The 23,447-nt window shown below is 36.0% G+C and overlaps 1 protein-coding gene across 1 annotated transcript in view; it reads right to left on the bottom strand.

Moving 5' to 3' along the window:
• Positions 1-722: 722 nt before the first annotated feature.
• CWC27 (CWC27 spliceosome associated cyclophilin) overlaps positions 723-23,447 on the bottom strand; it is a 99,918-nt gene continuing 77,193 nt past the window's right edge. The window contains exons 12-14 of the mRNA XM_072360328.1: positions 20,914-21,023; positions 19,525-19,628; positions 723-1,728 (exon numbers count right to left, since the gene is read on the bottom strand). Of these exons, the coding sequence (XP_072216429.1) occupies positions 1,566-1,728; positions 19,525-19,628; positions 20,914-21,023 (377 nt within the window). The 3' untranslated portion in view covers positions 723-1,565. The remainder of the gene's footprint in view (positions 1,729-19,524; positions 19,629-20,913; positions 21,024-23,447) is intronic.

Here is a 23,447-nt window from a genome sequence, read left to right as displayed (position 1 = left end):
AATCAGGATTTTATATGCTCATTTCCTATAATAACTATTTTTAAAGCTGCATTTTTTTTTTTTTTTTTTTTTTTTTCTACAAGCAAAGCAATGAATAGAGTTAACAGCATGCAGCATAAGACGTTCATGTAAGTTGCTCAAAGCCTGATAGAAAATGCCCTTATGATTAATAATTTTGACTTACTGGGCTGTGAATAGCTATGTTTAAGTATATAACCCCTCTTAACTTCTTTACACCATGGTGCAGTATAGTTCACTTAGTCTAAGAGGAGGATAATGACAGCTTTATACAGGATCTCATGTCACACCTCCAAGTTTTCTTTTTATCTCCAAGATTACACTGCACATTAAAGTAGTAGTGTGCATTAATCTGACCTCTGGCATTTGTGCCATACTAACCCACCAGTGCAGGTTTATGTACCTCACACCTCAGACCCTATCAAGAAATTTGGCAGTGGCAGCTTGATAAGGACACCATACTTTACTGTACTGAATGTGTTCTAAAAACAACATCTGCAAAACGCTTCTCTGGGACACACTTTCTAATGACCTTCCTCACTTGTGTCCCTCTTCTTTAATTATTACCCATGTGGGCTCTCCAAGCTTCTGCAGCATCAGAAAGTGCTGTAATGAAGCGGCAGTGAGAATTCTTAAATTCATGCAAAAATGCCAGCACCTGGAGGAAGGATGGGAAATCTGCGTAAAGATTACGGCTCTCTGGAAACCTTAGAAACTGTTTATTTTAAGATGGTAAAATAATCATTCTAAAAAGGGTTACATTTCTAATAAAACTGATGACATTTTTCATTTCAGTACTGGACTAATTAACAGATCCATCTGAATTACCAGCTACTTTAAAGTGAAAATTCTAGCAACGGGAGGTTTCCATTATTGCGGCAGTTTAAGCAGTCATTGTAATACATTCAAATTCTCTGTTTATTAATGTGGCACTGATAGTGAAATAACACTCCCCAGATTTCTTATCCCAGGCTGGGATATGTATTGGCATACGTGTAATGAAATACATATTTCAAAAGGAGATAAAATTAACCAATGCCTCAAATTAAACTTAGTTTATTTCAAGAACATTGGGGCCATTCTAAATAGCCTTAATTCAATGACTGTGGCTCAGGAAGTCAGTGGTTACTGCTGTAATGTCTATATGCCTTCTCAAAAACCAATAATAATAATAATTATACTTTTGGAAAGGTGTTTCTATTTTCTAATTCTATCCTTAATGGAAAAAAAAATCTCATTCATTATGTTGAAAACTTTTTTATTACGAAGATGACTATTGTAATTGAAGTACAGACCAAAGTAAAGTCAGTTGTTTTATTAAATACACACAAAGCTTTACAGAACTTGGATAATGAATGCACTGAGAGCAGTTCAATGTACAACTTAAGAAACAAATGGTAGTCCAGATTCAAAACCATACAATAAGGGTCCTGAGAGATTCCTTTTCACACTTGTCCAGTGATATTTTAGGATCTGCAGCTTACAAAAGAGCCAGTGCTTTACTGCAGTCACTTTTCAAGGCAGCTCTGGCTAGCATTACATTCATTTTATCTCCTTTCCTTTTTTTCTCTCATTATCTTCTTGCTTTCTTCTCTTCTCCTCTTAGTTACAGGATTCCGTGGATCATAGATCTCAAAAGTGTCTTCATCCTGCATGCTTGCATCTTTCACCTTTCTGCTCCTATCTTCGAACTGAAGTACATGTGACATCCTACAAAACAAATAAAACATGGCTCAAATCCAGTGACAGAACAGTAAGTTATGATTCCTAGTTACAAAAATGATGGCGTATTTGTAGCACCATGCATAGTAGAGCAAAGAAGCCCTAAGCTTCGCTATTTTTTTCTTTCCTTCCCTTATTAAACTCTGGTATAACAGGATAACCACTTTTATGAAAACACATATTCACAAATACCAGCTGGAATTTGCTCTGCTGGATTTTATTTCAAGAATTGAGCTCCCTTGTCTTGTCTTCTTCTATTTAACGGATCTTCCCAAATGTACTGAATAATTTTCCCAGGAACAGGGAGTGTTTCTTCAGAAACTTTTCCTATTAGTCACTTTGGACTTCATTTCACAGTTATAGTTACGCAAAAGGAGAGAAGAGCTTGCATGGAAAACTAAGTAGGTACACAGATCAACATGGGAATGCTTGATTTAGTACTCTTCCACCTTAAACTGGTTCATATCATACTTTTTAATTATTTCAATACTAACCCCACGTTTTTTCTACAGTTGATTAGAAATCTTCTCCATTAGGTATTTTCTTTTTTCAGCAAACTCCCACTCTGGTCTGACTGATACTGCCATAATCTAGTCAAAAGTTTCTTGTTAGCCAGGGAAGCCTTAAATTGATCAACTGTGGCCTTATTAGTATAAATATACAAGTTTTAACTTAAACTAAACTAAACTAAAAAAAAAAAAAAAAAAAAAAAAAAAAAAAAAAAAAAAAAAGAAGAAAAAGGGTTGGGGGAAGAGAGAAGAAAAATACTACAGATGCTTAGAATTTGACCGAGTGTAAACCTACTGACATTACTGACAACCTTGTTACTTCTGTGTATCACAGAATGCAGTTTTAAGTATCAAAACTTGCCTACAGGATTAACACTTTTCACCACAGCAGTAATATTTTCAATGAAAAACCCACATGATTATTTAACAAGACTACTGAATATAAAGTCACATTAACACTCATACTTATGGACCAAAGGCAGCAGAATTATAAAAAACACCAAACACTAAATTAATGATTTTTCAGTGCATAGAGACATGACCAAGCAAAAAGCTTGCTTAAAAAGTCTGGACTCTGTTTTAATCAACTGCAAAAATTTCTTTAATAGGACAACTTAAAATAGCAACAACGATATTGAACTGAATATAAGCCTATTTGTCCTTACAGCATTAGATATTGGTAAAGTCTTTGTGAAATAGAAAGTCCACGAAAAACAAGCCAGAATCAGAATGGAAGCTTTTTTGCTGACGAAATATTGCTTTATCAGTCTCTTGCAACATCTAAGAGATCCTGAATAAAGGAAGTTTTTCAAAGGGCTCTAGTGCAGATCTCCACATGTAAAGGGAAAGTGCGGCATCAGGTCAGTAGATGTAGATAACAATGTTGTAATATTAAAGAAATTGGACAAAATTCAAAGCAACAGACTATATAGGTTGAAATGCTTTTGAAAATTGGGATTTTTCAACCCAATCTATTTTTGACATGAGGGTTTCTTACATTTTTCACTGAACAGTACTGAAAGTAGAGATGCATATTACCATGTCCTATGAAAACACTTCTAGGAGTTGTTTCCAGTATACAGTATTCAGTAGTGTATAAACCTCATAGACTGATAAAAATAAAAATAAATAAATAAATAAATAAAAATATATATATATACTTTCTTGGTCATATCTACAATTCAGAGCAAAATAAAGTGTCATCAGAGTGACTCAAGATTGTGTAACTGTAGTTTAGTTATAGAAACACTGTATCACTGTGAAGAGTTTGAAGTAATTTATTTAACATGCTTTTTCCATTTGTCATATTCTTGTCAACATATTAAAGATGAGCATCATAATATGTACTTATATTTAAAAATATATACCACATCAAACTATCCTAGACCAAATTAAAATACAGTCCCAAAGACGTGGTGTCATTCCTCAGTAAGTGGTTTTAGAGGATGATAAATGAATGTGTATAGTGCAGACTCAACCATTTAATCAGTCGGAGTTTCAAACTATGACATAGCATACTTGTAGGATACAACTCATAGGAATTAAATCTTTCTCTTTCTCTCATCCTTTGGTCTGACCATAGAAATAAGATGCAGCAGATAGAGACCATACAGCATTTAATTTGTTTCCAAGAGCTGAAAGAAGTCACTCTCTGGCTTTATTCATAACTTTCCGCTGAGGTGTTTCCAGTTGTGACAAAAAATAAGCCGATATTAAGAATTACTTTGAAACTCACTGAACGAATTTCAGATGCAGCATCTCATAAGTAAAGCAAAATAAACAAAAGACTGTAGTGAAGATTTTCAAAAATACTCCCCTGGTGTGAACTTCAGCTTATTTTTGCAAGACATGCATCTCCACAGGTACACCTGTTCTGCATCGATGGAAATGCTATATCAGACTTCCTACTATTGACAGAATAATAATTTGTTCCTTATTCTTTTTTCAAGAACATGGAAAGTATTTAGTAATTACTTTGAAATTAATAAATTTAGAGTAGTCTTACTCTAGCAATTGCAGCATGCCTGCACTTGCATAATTTTCCAAATGCTGAGATTGGGCAACAGTTCCACAAATGCATGTGGTCTAAGAGTTTTCCTTCTTCAGTTTGCAGCTCTCTTCCCTTTCTCATGCTCCCAAATTCAGCAGAGAGCTGTCTGGCCCCTTGTGCTTTGCACTCACTGTGATGAAATCTCTTGCTCCACCTCTCCATCTATGTACCTCCATAGTCTACCACTCAACTTGTGCTTATCATCAACCATTGACATTTCATCTTACACTACATAGAATCATAGAATCACAGAGTTACCCAGGTTGGAAAAGACCTTGAAGACCATCAAGTCCAACCGCAGCCTAACCAGTAATCTAACTCTAAACACCCTCCACTAAATCATATCCCTGAGTACCATATCCAAACGGCTCTTAAACACATCCAGGGATGGAGATTCAACTATACCTGAATGCATTTTAACTTGCGTCAGAGACAACACAGTATTTCCAAAGGTAGGCCCCTGGTACAGTGGCATTGTCAGATGTTTCATGCAACAGTTGGCAAACCAGACTCCACAGTCAATGACAGAGTATCTCCCCAGTGTCTTTACACAGCAGTAACTAACACAGCACCTTAGTGATCAGTTTGATTGCTTTCTAGGAGGCAACAAGTGGGAGAATGTTCGCTGCAACACTAAAAAAAATCAACTACTACAGCAGGCTTCAAGAACTGCTGCATAACGATTAAGCTGTGAGTTCCATAGCCAAAGCTGCATTTGCCAACTGGGTAGCAAAGGCCAGACCCCGCCTACATGATGCTCTCCAGGCAGACTCAGTCAGCTTATTTGGGAGACAGACTGTGTTCTGTCGAACTACTGCAGTGCAGAGGTACTTGTGAGAAAAGATAGGATACAAAGTAATTCCTGTGATTTTGGGATGTGTGAGCCATGCACTGGATCGGAAGCATGTGGCAGCTGCTGACAGCTGCCAGTCATTTTAAGTGTAGCATAAGCAGAAATCAGGTATCACATTGGCTGTAGCTTTCCCAGCAATGCGCTCTGGGACAAACCAAGTCGGCAAACAGTAAATTAAATGATTTTCAATACCAGTGATAACAAGGAAGCAGTGAAAATGCTAATGATGAAACTCTAAACTCCCATGTACTACACAATGCACAAATCACTCATTTTTATACTAACTGAAGTGCAAAACTGCATTGTCTACTTTCACACTGGTTTATCAATCTGACACAGCTGTTGGCTGTTACCAGCCCACCTGTTGCTCATTCAACCTTCTTTGTACAAGTTCCTATACATGCCATGTCCTCTGGCACCTCAGTAACTTCTGCAGAGTGCCTGGGACATAAGCTTACACTAATCTATGTCACTGTTTTAAAGAGCAAAACTTTGCAGTAAATCATCAACAGACATGGGCAAATTCTGCCAACTCTGCTGTGAGGGCAGCAGCTTTTGGCAGACAGGCACTAACATCTCAAGCAGTTATAGTTGGGACTCATTTGGAGGTGCCTGCAAAAAGCATGGCAGCTGGTGACAGTTCTTTTGTTTCTGCAATCAGCAGGCACTGAGGAATGAGAAATGCACAGCTCTTCACCCTCTAGATGCAGAACAATATGCTACTTAAAATGCACTACTTACAGTATGTCTGAACTGGAACACTGAACATGGGCAAAAATTACATACTTCTTCTAAATGCAGTCCTTTTCCCCAGACTAAACAGCCCCAGCTTCCTTAGACTCTCCTCCTAGGGTTGATTCTCCAAGCCCTTCACGAGGGCTTGCATTTCACAGGCTGTCTATAATAAGAGAGAAAGTGGAGACCAGTATGGACCTGCTGGATATCTAGGGACTCCAAATGTGTAATGATAAAATTAAACACTGGGATAGATCAGACAGAAGCTTTCTTAAACATGATCATAGTGACAGAACACTGGGTGGCATCTTCTCTGCTCCCCTGTTTTCTTCTGACAACAAACCTATATGCTGTTTCAGGGGAAGAAAATGAAAGAAGAGGAAAAGCAGTTATTCTAATGTTAACAAAACCAGGTATTGTCCCTGGGAGAGGTGGGCTCCTTAAGTAACTTATGAGTACTGCAGTTCTAAGAAGAGACAGTGTGGAGGTGGCTGGCTCCTGTTGGAGCCTCCAGGAGTGGCACACCCAGTGTCATCTTAGCTCCCAAGTGGGGGAGTTTAAAACAACCACAGACAGTTAGTTTTTAGTTGAAAGGAATTTTGTGTTAGGATAAACTTCTTAACCAGATGTCTCAAATCCTTAATATAAGCAATTTTATCACCACAGACTGTAACAACCAGTCCCACCACTTTTGCATTCAACATCACTTGCAAGTAACATGCTACCCACTCTCCTCAGTTATAACAAATATTATATATACTGAAGAAAAAAACACGGTAGTCAAGTATTTCTGGTTCCCTTACACTGTATTCTATTTGCAACACAGATTTTTCCTGCAACAACTGTAAATGTGTTTGTTAAACCATGAACATGGACGTAGGAGTGATACAATGCTTCCCTCCCATCACTCTCATGATATATAGGCAGTGGAAAGATGCGTAGTTCATGTGAACAGATGAGAAAACAGATTAGTGAATCCACAGATCAAAGCAAATGAGATCTCGCTCCCAAGGAAAAAACATGTTAGTTGTTCTGGAAGAATGAGCTCACTGGCACCGTCTTCACTTCCAGCAGAGAAGCGGGTGGCACAGGAAGAGGAGAAACAGTTCAGAAACAGAGAGACAAGAAGAAAAATAAATTGAGGAAGGTAAAGAATAACTAAAGGATAGGAATGGAAAAACAGAGAAAAAGAGATTGGCCAGAATGTAAACAAAATGGAAAAAAAAAAATAAAAAAAAAATTAATCTACAATTGAAAACAAGCAAAAAATGTAAATCAAAGCAAGAGAACAAGAGTAAGAACAAGACAAAAAATGTCAAAACCATAAAACGATGAGAATTTTAAAAGAGGAAATAACGATAAAATCTAAACTTGTTTCCACTTTTTTTCAGAGCTGAGATACTACAATCAAAACAAGCTTCTTGGCTCAGCCTGCTGTCACCACTTCTTGCATAACAGTGAACAAGAACTTTGCAGATAATTTTGTAAGCACAGTCCAGCAGGACAGAGAAAATATGTCTATGTCTGATGAAACCTGCAGCCATCATTATTTTCATTAAGCAACACAACTCCTGCAGGGAAGGTCTTCGTTTCTATCTACCCTAATCTCACTGTTGACCTTTGCTATTTTTCTATAAGAGATAAACCATAATCACTCTTCATGCAAAGGAATCCCATATTGCAAATTCCTCTCTCTTAAGTAGCACGAATAGAATTTTTTCCCAAGCATCTAATGTAGGTTCTGATTCTTACAGCAGTGATTGTTAATAGCATCAAGTACCGTCATAGACACAGCTTCAAAAACTGATCCATGTCTTTAATTCTCAGTGTTTCTTCACACAGCAGCTATAAAAAGAGATGCGCATAGACAACAAGCTTCCATGAGAAAGTTTCCTCCTATTAGTGCATAGCAACTACACTAGGCTAAATCATCTACGAAAGTTCATACCATTCTGTAGTACTTGGTACTTAAACCTTCCTTGTACCATACATTGTTTCAACTTGGGCCTTGTTTACCAAGCCTGCTTGATTTCATGTCAAAAATGCTTACTATGCCTCCTAATAGCTTTCTCTGGTCATCAAGAATCTTCTGTGATTGTTACTGCTGTAAGATTTCACTCTTCCTCTTTTTCTCTGCTCTGCTCCCCTCAGAACATTTCCTTTCCTGAATAATCAGATCACCTGTCCCTTGAGCTTTTTGTGCTTTAGTAGAATCTTGTTTCTCAAACTAAAAAACAAAACAAAACAACAAAAGAAAGCAACAACAACAACGTCAACAAAATCCAAATGCTGTTTGAAATAGAAATAAGACTTGCTTTTCAGATCTGGCCAAATCCAAATCATTAACTATTCCACTGAGGTTAATAATAGAAAAAAATACTTTCCTAAGCATTCAGAGAACTGTTGCTGAAACACAAATATGCGCAGTACTCAAGTAAGTTTTGTGAGTATTTAATTCTGTATCAAGGTAAGAATGTTTCAGTCAATTTGTTCAAGTTTATGAATATGGTACAGAGCACAGTTTTTGACTGAAATTTAAGAATAAGTGCAAAACTGTTTTTTCACTGTGGCTGTAAATGTGATCCCCAATCTCCACCCTCCAAGCACTTATAGAGAATAACTTGAGCAATTTTCTGACTTCCAGATCAATAGAGTATTATTAGTCTCTATTCATTCTGATATTAACAATGGAGGTCACATACTATTGCTGCTATGGCACAGGGCAAGAACCTCCTCAATTCTCACCAAGGAGAACTGACTATAAATGAATAAAAAAATTCTACGAAGTCAGACTGCACCCTTCTGTCAGGTTAACTGCATAAAATGATCAGAAGGGAACACCTGCAGGTATTTCTAACATGCTGTTTTCTTGAGATATTCTGTTAAAATGCTATCTACAGACTTTTGTTCCAAAATATTCACCATGAAAATAATAAAAAAGCAATATTTTTACAAAGTGTAACCAAAAAAACCCCAAAAAACAAAAAAAAAAGCATTTCCATAGCTTCTAACAGTTTTACTAAATATTAGTATAATACAGTTTTTCATTGCTCAAAATATTGCTAAGAATTTTTTTCTTTTGAAAGAGGATTTAATTTTAAGTAAATTTCCAAGCTAAAAACAACTTAACAGTGGAAAAGATTATCCAGTTCTAAAGATAATGAAATCACTGAGTGAAAATTTGGGCTTTCTCTAAGTACCATAATTAGAAATATTTAAACCATGATGATTTACGATTTTAAGTAATTTTTCTAAGGAAAACCCTAGCAACAACAACAAAACAAACAAACAAAACCCCACAAAAAACCCCCAACAGCACAACCACCCCAGCTGTCCTATTGTTATGTTCTACCTGTTCAATCAATTAAAAGAGCATATTTACATATTTTCCCCTTCAGAAAAATGTTAAGTAGCCTGATGAAAGAAGCTGGGTGCTTTAAATAGACAACTGCTCCTCATAGAGCAGGCTGGTAAGGAAGACTGTAATGCAAATTCCAGATGTTGTTCCAGACAGTGTACCAGCACAGAAAAACTTTACACAGCATTTACTATGAGGACATAAGAAAGGCCATACCGGAATAAACCAATGATCCATCCAGTCTAGTATCCTGTCTCTGGCATGGACTCCTTACAATATCTGATGGTCTAGAAGTCAGCAAATTGCCTCCCCAGGTTAACACAGTCAGGGAATATTGTATCATCAGAGCACAGAGTAGGAGGGAGGGGAAGGAGAGTGTTTCTAACATAAGAATCCTGGATTTTCATAACTTAGCATTCAACATTTTCTGGATGTGCTCCATCCTCTTTTGCCATTCCCTCTTCCCATTCTGAATACATACAAATCCATGTGATTTAATCATGTCACTGAAACAGATGAAGTTGGGGAGCTTAGAAAGGTGTGTAAGTACTCAAGAAGCTTAGGCTAAGCTATTCAAGATTTAGAAGATTATTTCTTCATTCTTCACTAGATTTGTTGGCAATAAATAAAATGTAACATTTCCAGATAGTAACAGAAATACTAGATATCCCTTGAGTAAAGCATGGATCATCTCTGAATTTAAGTCAAACAGTAGTTGATTCCAGGCCTGGATGCCTCGTCCAAATAAATTAGACATTGGAGGAATTAACAAAAAACAAACAAACAAAAACCCACCCCAAATGCCCTGAGTTTCTCAGGCATGCCAAACAGCTAGAAGCAATAAATACATAACTTCATCAGAAGAAAAACTTGTTAATACAGTATTATTGACTGTTCAGCAGTGAGCTATCAGCTAACATTTACATATCAACGTCTGACCACAATCTAGTGGTAAAAGGGTGAAGGTGGATATAAAATTGGAAAGATTTATAGCAGAAGGATTTTTTCTCATTCTTCCTTTAAAATGCTAAAACCCAAACAAACACTTATATTTTGCCAGACAGAAAAGAAACCCCTCTTTCCAATGTGTTTCTAATACAGACCTCTGGCATGCATTTATTCTCTGTAACAATCAAGTAAGTATTTTGGCTTTTTCTTTTTTTTTTTTTCTTTTTTTTTTTTTTTTTTTAAACTAAATGTAGTTGAGTAAATCAATGGCCTTAGCAGGAGAGCCCTAATATAGAGCCAGTTTTTCCAGACTAGTGGAGGAACGTTGGCTCAAATCTGGTTGGGAGGAGGGGAGCAAACATGGCTTTAATCCATCTTTGTGCCTCACTGGCATAAATTACAGCAGCACTTTTTCTTTCGTTCCCAAGCCAGCATCGGCATGTGAAATTGACTGCTGCTTAGCTTTCAGGAGCTTACTGTGTTTGTCACAGCTAAGCTTCTACAGCTGAATCTGCAGAGACTGCTGCTAATCTTGAGGAAACCATATTTCATAGTCATTGATCTAAGGTATTATGGCAAAGAAAGAGATGGCATTCTAGAAAATATATACAAAAAGGTTAGGTTTATGAAAGAAATACAACCATTTTCTAGGTGTTTATCCAGAAGGATTTCACAATGCAAAGTTTAAGAGCAGATGTTGTATAAAGTAAGAAATCTTGGAAATAAAACGTGGAAGACATTAACAGATATATGTGTAGTAAATATTAAAAGTGTGCATCACTGACTTATTTCTTAATATAAATGAAATCCTGCAATATAAAAACTGATTGGCTGAGTTCAACATTTTATTGATTCCAAAATCACTATTTCAATGAAAAAAATAATATTAACAAAATCAAACCAATTCTAGTCTGCTCTCTACAGTAGCCACCAAAGTGATCGCATCCTGTTTCTTTTTTTTTAAGAACCATCTCTCCCATACTAGAAGAGTATGAAATAAATAAAATACTATATTCCCACTCTTGATTGCACCAGATTTGTCTTTGACATCAATGTTAAATATTCTGAGTCAAACCTTTTCATGTATTATAAACAAAAACATTTTAAAAGACAATAAATGGTGTAACTACTGGCATTGGATAGAAAATACCTTTACTGAATATACAGATTTATTTTTTGTTTGTGCTGGATTAAAATCTAACCGTGTCCACAAACTAGGTAAAACATTACACAGTTAAACTGCAATGAATGTCCTAGCAGAAGGAGTTGAGCATTACCACATGATGCTCTCAAAATATTTAACTGGCCTCAGTGGTAGTTTTTTGAAATTCAGGACTGGGAATAGATTACGGTATATGACATATAGAAAACAGCCTGCACTTTAAATGATTAGCATTGAACTTCACTGAACTTTCTGTCCACAGAACAAGTTAAATTACTAAAATAGACCCATGCCCTTAACTGTTGGCTATAAGGTGATCAGATCTCTGTGTAGCATTTGACTTGCACTGTATCAAAGGATTCCTAATAGCCATAAGATTTTAAACAGTCAATTAAAGTGAACAATTACATTAAATTCTTATAGACGAAGTTTGTCCCAAATAGCTGGCAACAGTCATGTCAGTGTCAGTAATTTTTTTAAATCAGTAATGCATTTCTATTTGAGATGGGAGACCTTTCCTCATTTAATTTTCACAATATCCTTTTCACTGTAATTTCAAAAGGTATTTTCAGGCATTAACTTATTCACTTAGATTTACAAATAGTCCTATTTTTTTTTATTTCTCAAATTAAGTAGCATTTAGAATAATGATCTATACATATTTAGAACAAGCACAGCTCAGACTCAGCAAAGGTAACTAACCATAAAAGAATTTTAAACTGAAAAATCATGTGAAAACCATAATCCCATTTCAAATACTCCTCTTGCACATTCTTTCTTGTCCCACAGTATATCTGAAAGCTGAATGGATTTGTTATTTCATATCAAAGGAAGACAGTAAGTTTCAGAGTCTAGACATCCTCCCAGAAATGCTTAAGCTGACTGTCTCATTTACATTTATTGCTTCTAGTTACGGCTATAAAAGTATTCCACAGGGAAAGAAAAAGTCAAACTCTCTGAAAGATCAAGAAGCTTTGTTGTTTACATCTAGCACCTCAGATTTCACCCAGGAAATCCTGCAGTGTTTTGGACATGAAGCAGTGGCACCACGTACTGCTGTAAGATGAACTATGGAGTATGCTGAAAGTCACACACAAGTTCTAAATGGCTGCACTACTTAGAGCAGATAGAAACTACTGATCAAACCAGAAGAAATTATCAATGTAGCTGCATGAAGGAAAAATTACTGGTATCTTTTTAAAACCAAATGTAACAATAATGTAAAACCACACTTACAAGGGCTCAGACCATCACTGTGGAAACTAGTTTCAAGCAAGAAGAGGATACTGCCACAACGCAATGTTCAGCATATACCAATACCTTCTTGTACTCTTCCAGCATTTGCTGCCTGTTAGCTAATATGCACTTTAATTATGAAATTCAGTTATTTAGAATTGAATAGATGGGCATATACTTTCAACATATGTACAGAAAAAAGCCCCACAGTTTGCTAGTCTATGTTGCTTTCAGGCCTTACAAGGTACTGTAATCTTGATTGATTTAGTGTGTGATGTATTTCTTTTTCAGTTGTATGGAATGCTGCTCTTTGTGAGTTTCAGGTTACTTGATCCTGACAACTAAGCTTTATATTCAAGTATGCTGCTGGAGTTTGACCATAAAACTTCTTGTGCATTTTGTCTGAGAATTCATGAACAAGGCGGACCCTTTATAGTAAGATAGTAAGCCCACTTAGCGATCAGGTGAACTTTAAAGAAGGAAAATGGTTTTTTGTTTTCTAGAGAAAGTTCCACCAAGTCAAGAATAGTCATGATTGTAAAATTCTCAAGGGAACATAAACACCTATGTATGCAAATAAATACATCAGCTTCAGGAAGTCTACATATGTTTCCAAAGATCTGAGTGAGAACAGTGGAAGATACTCCAGAATTCTGATTATGGGTATGACAACTGTATTCTTGTAGCATAAAATTTGTAACTTAGAAAAAAAACCCACAGTATTCCTTCCAGAAAAGTGTAGGTTAAAAAAAAAATAAATTAAAAAATAAACAAATAAATAAATAAAATAAATATAAAAGCTTCATAAGGATTTAAAGCTGGTTAAAGTTCAGCTAGAAAGCCTGCTGTTTATAAATACACAGCTATAGCTCAATGGAAAGAGTGAAAAAACAAATTCATTTAGTTGGGAGAATATATGTACACAATGCATGTGCAATATAAACTTAGTGAAGAAGGGTTCTGAGAATTTATTGGAGTATTTAGAATTTACATAATTTTAACAAGCTAGTAATAATATGAAAAATGAAGCACGATTCAGAAATATGAAGTTTGATGGCTGAATTTCAAAAAAAAACCAAAAAACAAACAGATACAGGACAGAGACAGGTTAGGCAACCATTCAGTAGAAAACAGTTTGTGGCTTGGAATGGTCTGGAAACCAGACATGAAAGAAGCAATGACAAATAAAGTAATCCTTCAACTCAACACTAACAAAGCATTGTATCCAGTCATGAACCACTCAGAAATCTCAGGAAGAATGACCACAAATTGAGAAGAATAATCTCTGCAGAAAAGCTAAAAATCTTTTTGTCCAAATGAAAGAAATGCATTTATGATTATTTTCCTATGTGTTAAAAGATGGCTTCAAAAAGAGAAAATGAACTCTTTTGCAAAGTCCATTGTGAATTGATATAAGATATTTGGTATCATGTGGAATCATAGACTTTTGAGTTGGAAGGGACTATCAAACACCATCCAGACCAACTTCCCTGCAATGACCAGGGACAGCTACAGCTACATCAGGTTGCTCAGAGGCCTGTCCAGCCTGACCTTGAATGTCACCACAGATGGAGCTCTATAGCTTCTCTGGGCAGCCTCTTCCAGTGCCTCACCACCTTCATTGTAAAAAACTTTTTCCTTATATCCAATTTAAATCTCCTATCTTCATTTTGAAACAATTCCCCCTTGTCTTATCGCAGCAAACCCTGCTAAAGACTCTGTTCCCTTCGCTCTTACAGCTCCACTTTAGATACTGAAAGGCCATTCTCAGGTCTCCCCAGAGCCTTCTCCAGGCTGAACAACCCCATCTCTTTCTGGGTGCACGATAAATGGTCTATATCTCTCATGTACTGGCAGTCCTCATCTGGACACAGTACTCAAGCTGAGGGCTCACATGCACAGAGTAGAGTGCCTTTGGTTTTCTCTGATAACCGCTCACCACACAGCCCTCTAATGTTTAGTCTGGTAGGAGAGTGCTGTTTATCTTGTTCCACAACTGCTGCTCTGAACAGCTTTTCTTGTATTCCCACAGAAGGGCACTGGGGAAGCAACGTCCCTCCCACTGTAACAGAATCACAGAATTGCTCAGGTTGGGAAAAACCTTAAAGATCATCAAGTCCAATCACAACCTAACCATACTACCCTAACAATCATCTGCTAAATCATGTCTCTGAGCACCACATCCAAATAGGTTTTAAACACATCCAGGGATGGTGACTCAGCCACCTCCCTGAGGAGCCTATTCCAGTGCTTAACAACCCTTTCTGTAAAGAAGCTTTCCCTGATATCCAACCTAAACTTACCCTGTCGCAACTTAAGGCTGTTTCCTGTTGTCCTGTCACCTGTCACCAGTGAGAAGAGACCAACTGCACTCTCACTGTAAGCACCTTTCAGATACTGGAAGAGAGGAATAAGGTCTCCCCTCAGCCTCCTCTTCCCCAGCCTAAACAGCCCCAGTTCCTTAAGTCTCTTCTTGTAGGGAATATTTTCCAAGCCCAAGCCTTGTTGCCTTTCTTTGGACCTGCTCCACAACCTCAATGTCCTTTTTATACTGAGTGCCCAAAACTGAAAACAGTTTCCTTTTCAACCCAGGCCATTCTACTATTCACGTAAAGGAAGACTATCAAGAGGAAAACTAGACTACATCTAAATATTTGATACCAATAGAAATCGTTAAACACTAGAAGAGATTGCCTATGGAATCTCTATCATTGGACTTCAAGAACAAATTTGACAAACAGTAAGAAAACTATATGCCCTGCATTCCTTTTAGGCTATGGAGATGGCTTAATTATGTTATATTTGGGAGTCCTGCTCTGCCTCTTTTCAGGTGCAACTCAGAAATCAGTATTAATGGTGGATTCAGAAATGAAAACTCTTATCAACTGAGAAGCAACATTCTTTGCTAATAAGAATAAACAGGCCTCTGTTAGAGGATATGTTATCTGGGAAAATGTTTTGCTTCTTAGCAATAGAAGATCTAATCTTATCCTTCCTGTAAACAGATAACAAACTGAGAATCCAATATCACCAGTCGAACCACCTTTCTGTTAGGGATTAAGCATCACTATCTCTCAGTGTAGTATCTGTAAATTAGTGCCAAGTACAAAAACACACAGATGACCTTACAAACTTGCTAACATTTCTTTAGTACATAGTTAGATTGGGACATTTTCTACTATATGCATTTTTATTTGAAGAATTACTTCATGGGAAAGTATATCAGAATTCTAAGTATCACACTTATTCCATTTGAAGAAGATGATTTTGCACAAATTAACTAAAGCAGTCAGTCTTTGAATTGCATATCAAATTGCAGTACTTGATTGCATCTGAATTTTTTTCTCCCATGCCGGACTCTCCCCATGGAAGATATTTTATGTTGTGTTCACAGGAACTGCATCATCAGTTCCATTATAAGCAGCTGTCATAATATTTTTTTTGACTGAACCTTGCTTTTAGCTGCAGGTGTAAATACTTGATATTAGAATCATAGGTCTGAAGTAGCACTACAACCTGTCTAAGTATCACATACATGCAAAGATCTATATAAACCAGTTCAAACCTTGGAAATGGTGTGTTCTGTATAAAACAAAGTCTGGGTAGTATTTTCACTTTAAAAATCAGGCATATTTACTAGTCCAGAAGAGAAGTAACATGTAAGTGAATTATTCCAGCTGGGACTTATACAGTCATATATTAAGTTTTCATACTTCTAGTCCCCATACAGATGACATCTCACTTCATCTGTGATGAACTTCATATATATTTTGAGGAAAAGTCTGTCATTTGAAGTGCCAGGTAAGACTTTCAGCCCAGAACAAATGACTGCACTCTGCACAAACTATATAAAAAAAAAAAAAAGGAAGAAAAAAAGAAGAAACAATAGTTTTGGATATGGAGGCATAAGGACAATGATGTTAATACCAGGATGAACAGGTATATCTTCCTGAGGTACCTAGATGCCACAACAATGCATCTGTCTACTTGTTTGCAGACATTTTTACTGCTATGAGTCCCCTTTCTGATAGTACAAACCATATTTATGCTGACAGTTTTGATTTCTGAAGGAAATCAGATTTTGATTGCTGCAGACTGATAATCATTCTCACTTAGCAGCAGCATTTGCAGATTGATGTCTCAGCAGAGATCTTTCTATTTCATGTACATTACACATTTCAGATCTCTTCACAGCACTTCCTCAGATGCCTTCTTAGACAGTAAAATCTGGTAATAATTATCAAACACCATACACACTGTTTACAATAGAGTCATATTTCTTTCTTCTTTTTCTCTTGCATAAAAAGTAGAATGCTGCTGAAAAGTACCCAAACGTCTGCTATGCTTCATGCCAATACAGCAGCTCAGCCAAATATGCAGAGAAAAGTTTGCCAAATAAAAGAAAACATAACAAATTCATAATGGTTTCTGTCCTGACAGAAAATGAAAATTATACCTCAATGTGTGGCCACTCATGTGGACACATAAAAATGTCATAGAGGCAATCGTTCTACCTCAGATAACACACCCTGACAGTAGAGCAGCACATACTGGCTAGCTTTCACTTCCCATAAAAACAGCAGCCATGACCTACAAAATGAACTGAAGGAATCATATAATTTTTGCATATCATATATGCATATGCCATGCACTAATTACATTTATCATATATAATATGAAGTAGAATGTTTGTTTTTTCAGTAGTATGACCTTCTTTGTGAGAGCAGATTGGAATTAAGAAAGTATTTTTAAAAGTGAAGTCACTATAGTTATCTCAAATAATCCAATCCAATGAAGACAATGAAAACAAAAGCCTTTATCCCCAAATGCAAAATTCAACTCTCCAAGCCATCTAAACAGTCTGCAGTTGAATAGCTTTTAGAAGACTTCATTGCTTTCCTAATGTTGTATATGATTATAGCCAATTTATGTAATATTACAGGATTTTTAATAGTTTATATAGTAACTCAAATGCAATTTCATCACTGTTATCTGTTAAAATGAAAGTGGACTACACTAATACAAAGAAGCACTGAAAAAATAAATGCACTTACTACACTCTACGTAAGAAAAAGTGTTGTTTTACTACTGCAAAAATCCTATGCTAACGGCTGTACTACTAGTGTTAACATTTCTGCCAGAACAGGCGTCCAAAGCTTTCTGCAAGAAAAAGTTTCCTGGCATTTCCCCAGTGAGGTCTTCACAGAATCACAGTGAAAAGGAAGAAAGTGTGAAGGTGAAGCTGCAGAATCTGTGTTGCTTAATTAAAAGCTAGCAGGGATTCATCGTGTGTATGACAACTGAAAAAATAAGTGATTTCAGTAATTTAAAATTTTAGGATCATCTACGTACCTCATAATCTGCAGTTTGACTCACCTTTGATGACCATCTTTTTTTCTTGTTAAATTTTCATAGACTGAATCTTCAAACAAATAGTCTAAGATTTTCTGATTTAATGCACAAAAATGACCATTTTTATATTATAGATTACTGTAACTCGACAGATAGCTTCTGGGTAGCTGAAAGATTAAGATTTAAAAAAAATGTGCCTTCTATGCATTATCTTTGTTCTCACTGTTTTTTATGTTCTTTTCTTATTTGCACATCTTTTTTCAACTGTAGAATTACTGTAAAAACATGTAACAGTCTGCATTTTTTCACAACATTACATGTCTTCTCATCTGAGAAAAAACCTTAATTAAAGTTACGGTTATTTTACCGTTTAATATGAGCCTTCTCAAAAAGTTACAGGGGACTTTAATCATGTTTGGCTAAGTCATTCATTTTCTGTTTAAAATCTGAACATCCCTCTTTTTACTCCCATTTGTAGTTCAGTCTTTTCTGTGTTATTGGTGCTATTCTGGGGATCTGGGGAAGATACATTATCAGACTAGTTTTCTTCTTCCGAAACGCAAGCCTTTATGAAGATCTTAAGGCTATACTTCATTCATATTTTCACTTACTCATGCTATACTTCAGAGATATTTTCACATACTCATATAAAATTATCAGAGAGATTGAAATATACAAGTGCCAATGTCTTAGTTAAATTTTCTTTTTCATAGCTAGTATTGTGGCAGCTGTGACTGCTTACACCTATAATTAAGAAAAACATTGCAAGAGAGATATTTTATTAGACCTACATCTTGTCTTATAAAAAATATGACCAGTCTGTACAAAACATCTTTTTTTCTTATTTTTGAATAAATTTTTTCTAGCTATTTCATGTACATATTTTTATTATTGTCTAGCAGTTCTCAGTCTAAGATTACAGGATTGCAATTCAAATCACACTGATTTTTCTCCTTCCCAACCTAAAGGTGAATTCTTTGACTGACATAAACATAGTACAGGCTGCTTCTGTGACTGGAAGGTGTTGAGTTCAGAACTTCTGCAGTGCTTCATCAATTGCTTCATTGTGGTCACCCTCCCCTCCAGTTGAATCTTTCCTTATCTCATCCACCAGTCTTCTGCTTTATTTTCCAAAGCACTAAAACATTATGTTTTAGTTGACACCTGCTGCATCAACTCTTTTAATTTGGTGTTTCAGCTGCTTCTTAGATTAAAGCTTAGAAGTGCAGGGTTTCAAAAACACATAGAGAAGTTTATCTAGAGGTGATGAAATTAGTAAATTTTAAGGCAGAAAGCTGCTAACTCCTTTCAGAAATTATTTCCTCCTGGAGATAAATGGCACAGAAAGCATACCACTTTGTTTCCTCATAATGATATCCAGAAGAAGAAATAAGGCGAAGGAACAAGCAAATAATTGACCACTGAAAATTAAAGTGTTAGTAAGAGGAGTCTTACAGAAAAAGGATTCACTAAGGAAAACAGAGACTGATTTGCAAAACAAATGAAAAATGAAGACTGTTACTTATCCTCTGTGAATCTTGACCAGTAATAACAAGACAAATCAAAATCCATAAAACTTACCACCCTTCATCAGTGTCTACTTCAGATTCAGAAACCTCATTTTCAGGAGTTTCTTCAATTGCTTGGGTTAACTTTGATTTAAATCGGTCCAGCAGTGCCAGCGTCTGAAGTTAAATACGCAGTTTTAAGGAAGTTACATACGTTTATAAACAAGTATTACATAACATCTTCAAACTATTATTTTGGGAAACATTGTGATGAGATGGGAGATAACTTTTCTATGACTTCAAAGAAAACTGCAGAGTCAAGCAACTGAGACTGAGGGGTGCCAAGAGTGCATGTTGAGCAAGTGAGAGGGTGTGCAGTGCCAGGAGTATACAAGCAAGAGAGCACTTATCTAGCCATCTAGTAAAATAAAAACACATATTTAGGGAACAGATACTCATGCTATACTTACAGAATAAAATAGATAATAAATTAGACAACACTGGCCACTGACAACAAATTTTACTGTTTCAATCTGTTAGTTTCTTCTAGTAAGGCAATCCACTGCATAAATCATAGACAACTAAACTATTGAAGACACAGTTTAATTGATACTCCTGTATTTTACAATGCTGATCTTTAAAATTTTTTTGCTGACTCAAAAAAACTCAAAGCATTTTACTTGAATACAAAGAACCATCTTAACTAGTTTGACAGACACAGGTCCTTACACTACACACAACAGAAACATCCTGATTTATATTTGGTATTTTATTTTACAGATTGACATTGCCCTGTCTTTCAGCTACAACAAAGTCACTGAATCTACAGTAACATCTGAAGATCATACTGCAGGTCTTCTTTCTGAGTGCTTGAGAGGACATGCTGATTACACAAGAATTGTATGCCTAAGCACTGTGATGGCACAAGGGTCATGGGGCTCTTCATAAAAAGGGCAGACCATAAGAATAATTTGCACAGCCTGCAGCTTAATTCTTGCTGATATTTGAGACATTACTGGAAAGGAAAGCGTCAGGGAATAAGTACTTAACTGAATTTATGTGGCAGACTGCATTTGATCTGTAGGTGATAGGTTGGCCACCTATGTTGTAAAACACCTCTGTATGGCTGTTTAGTTTTGTTTAGTCAAGTTTTTCAAATTTAAAAGAATAAAAACTAAACAAGAATAGAAAACAGAATTTGGAAATACCAGAAGTGTTCACTGGAGTCAAATTTCCTTCTGGGAGCAATCTTAACTTTAGGAGTTTCCTGGCTTTTGAATTCTTTCAAAAACACATTTTAGCACTGCCAAAGGTGGGTTTTAGCATTTATTAGCGTTTAGAAATAACAATTTACTTTTTATGGAAAATTAACTGTAACAGATTTGTAAACTTTGTTTTTTAAACAAATGAAGAGAAGAAAGTTTTCAGAACTCTTTCTGGAATCCTTATTCCCTAGGATTACCTGATCTTCACGGGAAACTCCTTTCTTTGGCTGCTGCTTCCGTTTGTCTTCATATTTTCTCTTCTCCTGAAGGTATTCTTCAACAACACTATTTGGTGCAGGTTCCTCTTCTGAGTAAGGAAATACATTTGGTTAAACAAATTACAGTTGGCTTTTTGATTTATTACCATTTTGAAGAACGTTTGTTATTTCTGAAATACCAAACACAAGCCTTCCATAAAATGTTTCAGCTGGGTTGCTTTTTGAGCAAGTAAGATGATTTGCTGCTCGATGACATGGAATACAAAACACTGTACTAAGCAGACACAAGCCCCAAATTTTTTATGTCAATTATATTTTACCTCAGAGCAAGAGAAAGCAGGGTAGAACTCTGACGTTAAGGCAGAAACAAAAACTGATGAAATCTCTTTAACAAGTTTACCTTCATCCCTGAACACCTTTCCTGGAGCAGCTGAACTGATATACTGCATTAATGTTTTGTAGCTACGGAGAAATTATCAGTTCTTCTGTTTTGTAGGCTGAAGAAGCTACAATACAAATCTCTGGTGTTTGGATGACTGCTGACAGCTACACAGGGGCAAATACTTTAAAATAAAATTCTCTCATACTTCATTTGACGTTGCATATAAAGTTTATAAACACAACATGTCATAAAAAAAGGAAATAAATTTACAGTATGTAATCATCCATATACAAACAAAATAGTCCACTTTGATAAGCAGAAATTCTTTGATAAAAAATACTTGGTATTTGCAAGAACAAACACAGCTAACTAGCAAGGAAAAGAAATTGTCAGGAAAAGAGTGTTGTTGGTGGGAAGAATCCCTTTTAAAATGCCAACTGTCCTTTTAGAATGCACAAAGGCATTTAACTGCTATTTCATACTTTCTAGTCAGTATCCCACACCTCCTCCAAATCTTTTTTGACAGGGCTGGAAAAAGAGGACCACATCACTATATGATGGACTTGAACTTCCAATCAAGACTAACAAACTTAAGACCAGCTTGCTAATCTGAAATATAAAGATCATTACACTGGCAATTATATATGAAAGCTCCAAGAATCTAAGAGGATTAATTCAGATAAAAATGAATGAAACAGTGACATGAGTACACTGCACTAACAATGAAATGCCTCACTCAAGTAGCACAGGATGAAGAAGATGCTAGTTCAGGTAACACAGAACATGCGCGTGTATCCTAGAACTATCAAATCACAAAGTGTAAACTGTGTCAAGAAAAGAAAGATATATATATATATATTTTAAATTCTGAGATGGCATGCACATTATTTCATTAGGAAAGGTGAGGAAAAACAAAACAAAACAATAAATAACTTTCCTTTTTGGAAATAAACTTCATTCTCACTTTAAGAGAATTTCTACTTTACTCTCAGCTAGCTTGAGTTACTGCCAAGAGAACCTTCATCTTACTGTGACATAAACTTCAGCATTTGTGTAATTTATTTTCTTTCAGATAGATTCTTCTATCCTAAAATATTCTTTTAAGGAGTAACAGATGCCAACACTATGGTGTAATCTAATCTAAAACTTTGGTTTTGAGACATGGTTTCCAATGATATCTTGAAACAACAGAGGAGATTCAAGTCTGTAAACCAGAAAGGAAGAGACCGATTTTAAAAAATACAGAAGGGTTTATTTTTTCACGCTTAAATTAGGAACAGTTTAAATGATGTCAGTTTTCAAATACAAAAGTGAAGGATAATAACAAAGAAATGAGAATGTGATCTGAGAGTACCGTAGGGAACGCCATTCTTCAAAATTTCAGATCACTTCCTAAACAAAAGATAGAGCTCGCTATAAAATTTGTATGCTTCATTCCTACAAGTAGAATTAAATAGTGTAAACACTCAACCAGCGTTGCATCAGTCACCTTCCATTTCACAAACTGCAACTGAATTTTCCCTTCCACTTTATGAAAACCAAGAACTTCTAGGTCTTCTGACTAGAAGATCAGAAAAATACAGTCCTTGTTTAAAGCCTCACTGCAGCATCCCTGTACTTGCAGGACATTTATAAACAGGAAGGCGTCCCAATTTTTAATACGGTCTGATAGTGATAGGACAAGGAGGAAAGGATTTAAACTAAAAGTGGGTAGATTTAGGTTAAATCTAGGAGGAAATTCTTCATACTGCAGGTGCTGAGGCTGCACAGGCTGCTCAGAAAAGCTGTGGATATCCCATCCCTGGAGGTGTTCAGGACCAGGCTGCATGGGGTCCTGAGCAGCCCGAGCTGATGGGGAGCAACCATTCCCACAGCACTGTTAGTCTGAACTGGGTGAACTTTTAGTTCCCTTCCAACCCAAGCCATCCTGTGATTCCATGATTAAGTCAATTTCTGTAATTAGGACCTAAGATGCTTCTTCCAGAACCCAGGATGTTTCTTCCAGCATTAAATAATAGCTATGCAAACAAAACATTAATTTACTGCAAAGTAACATAACATATAAATACAATAAAATACAATATGAAATAATACTGTTACTCCTCAAAGAATTTATAACCTTCTCTTCAGT

Source organism: Excalfactoria chinensis, chromosome Z (genome assembly GCF_039878825.1).
Source record: "Excalfactoria chinensis isolate bCotChi1 chromosome Z, bCotChi1.hap2, whole genome shotgun sequence".
NCBI classification, from domain to species: Eukaryota; Metazoa; Chordata; class Aves; order Galliformes; family Phasianidae; genus Excalfactoria; species Excalfactoria chinensis.
Note: the sequence above shows the minus strand (reverse complement) of the source record. Positions and strands in the feature narration are given on the sequence as shown.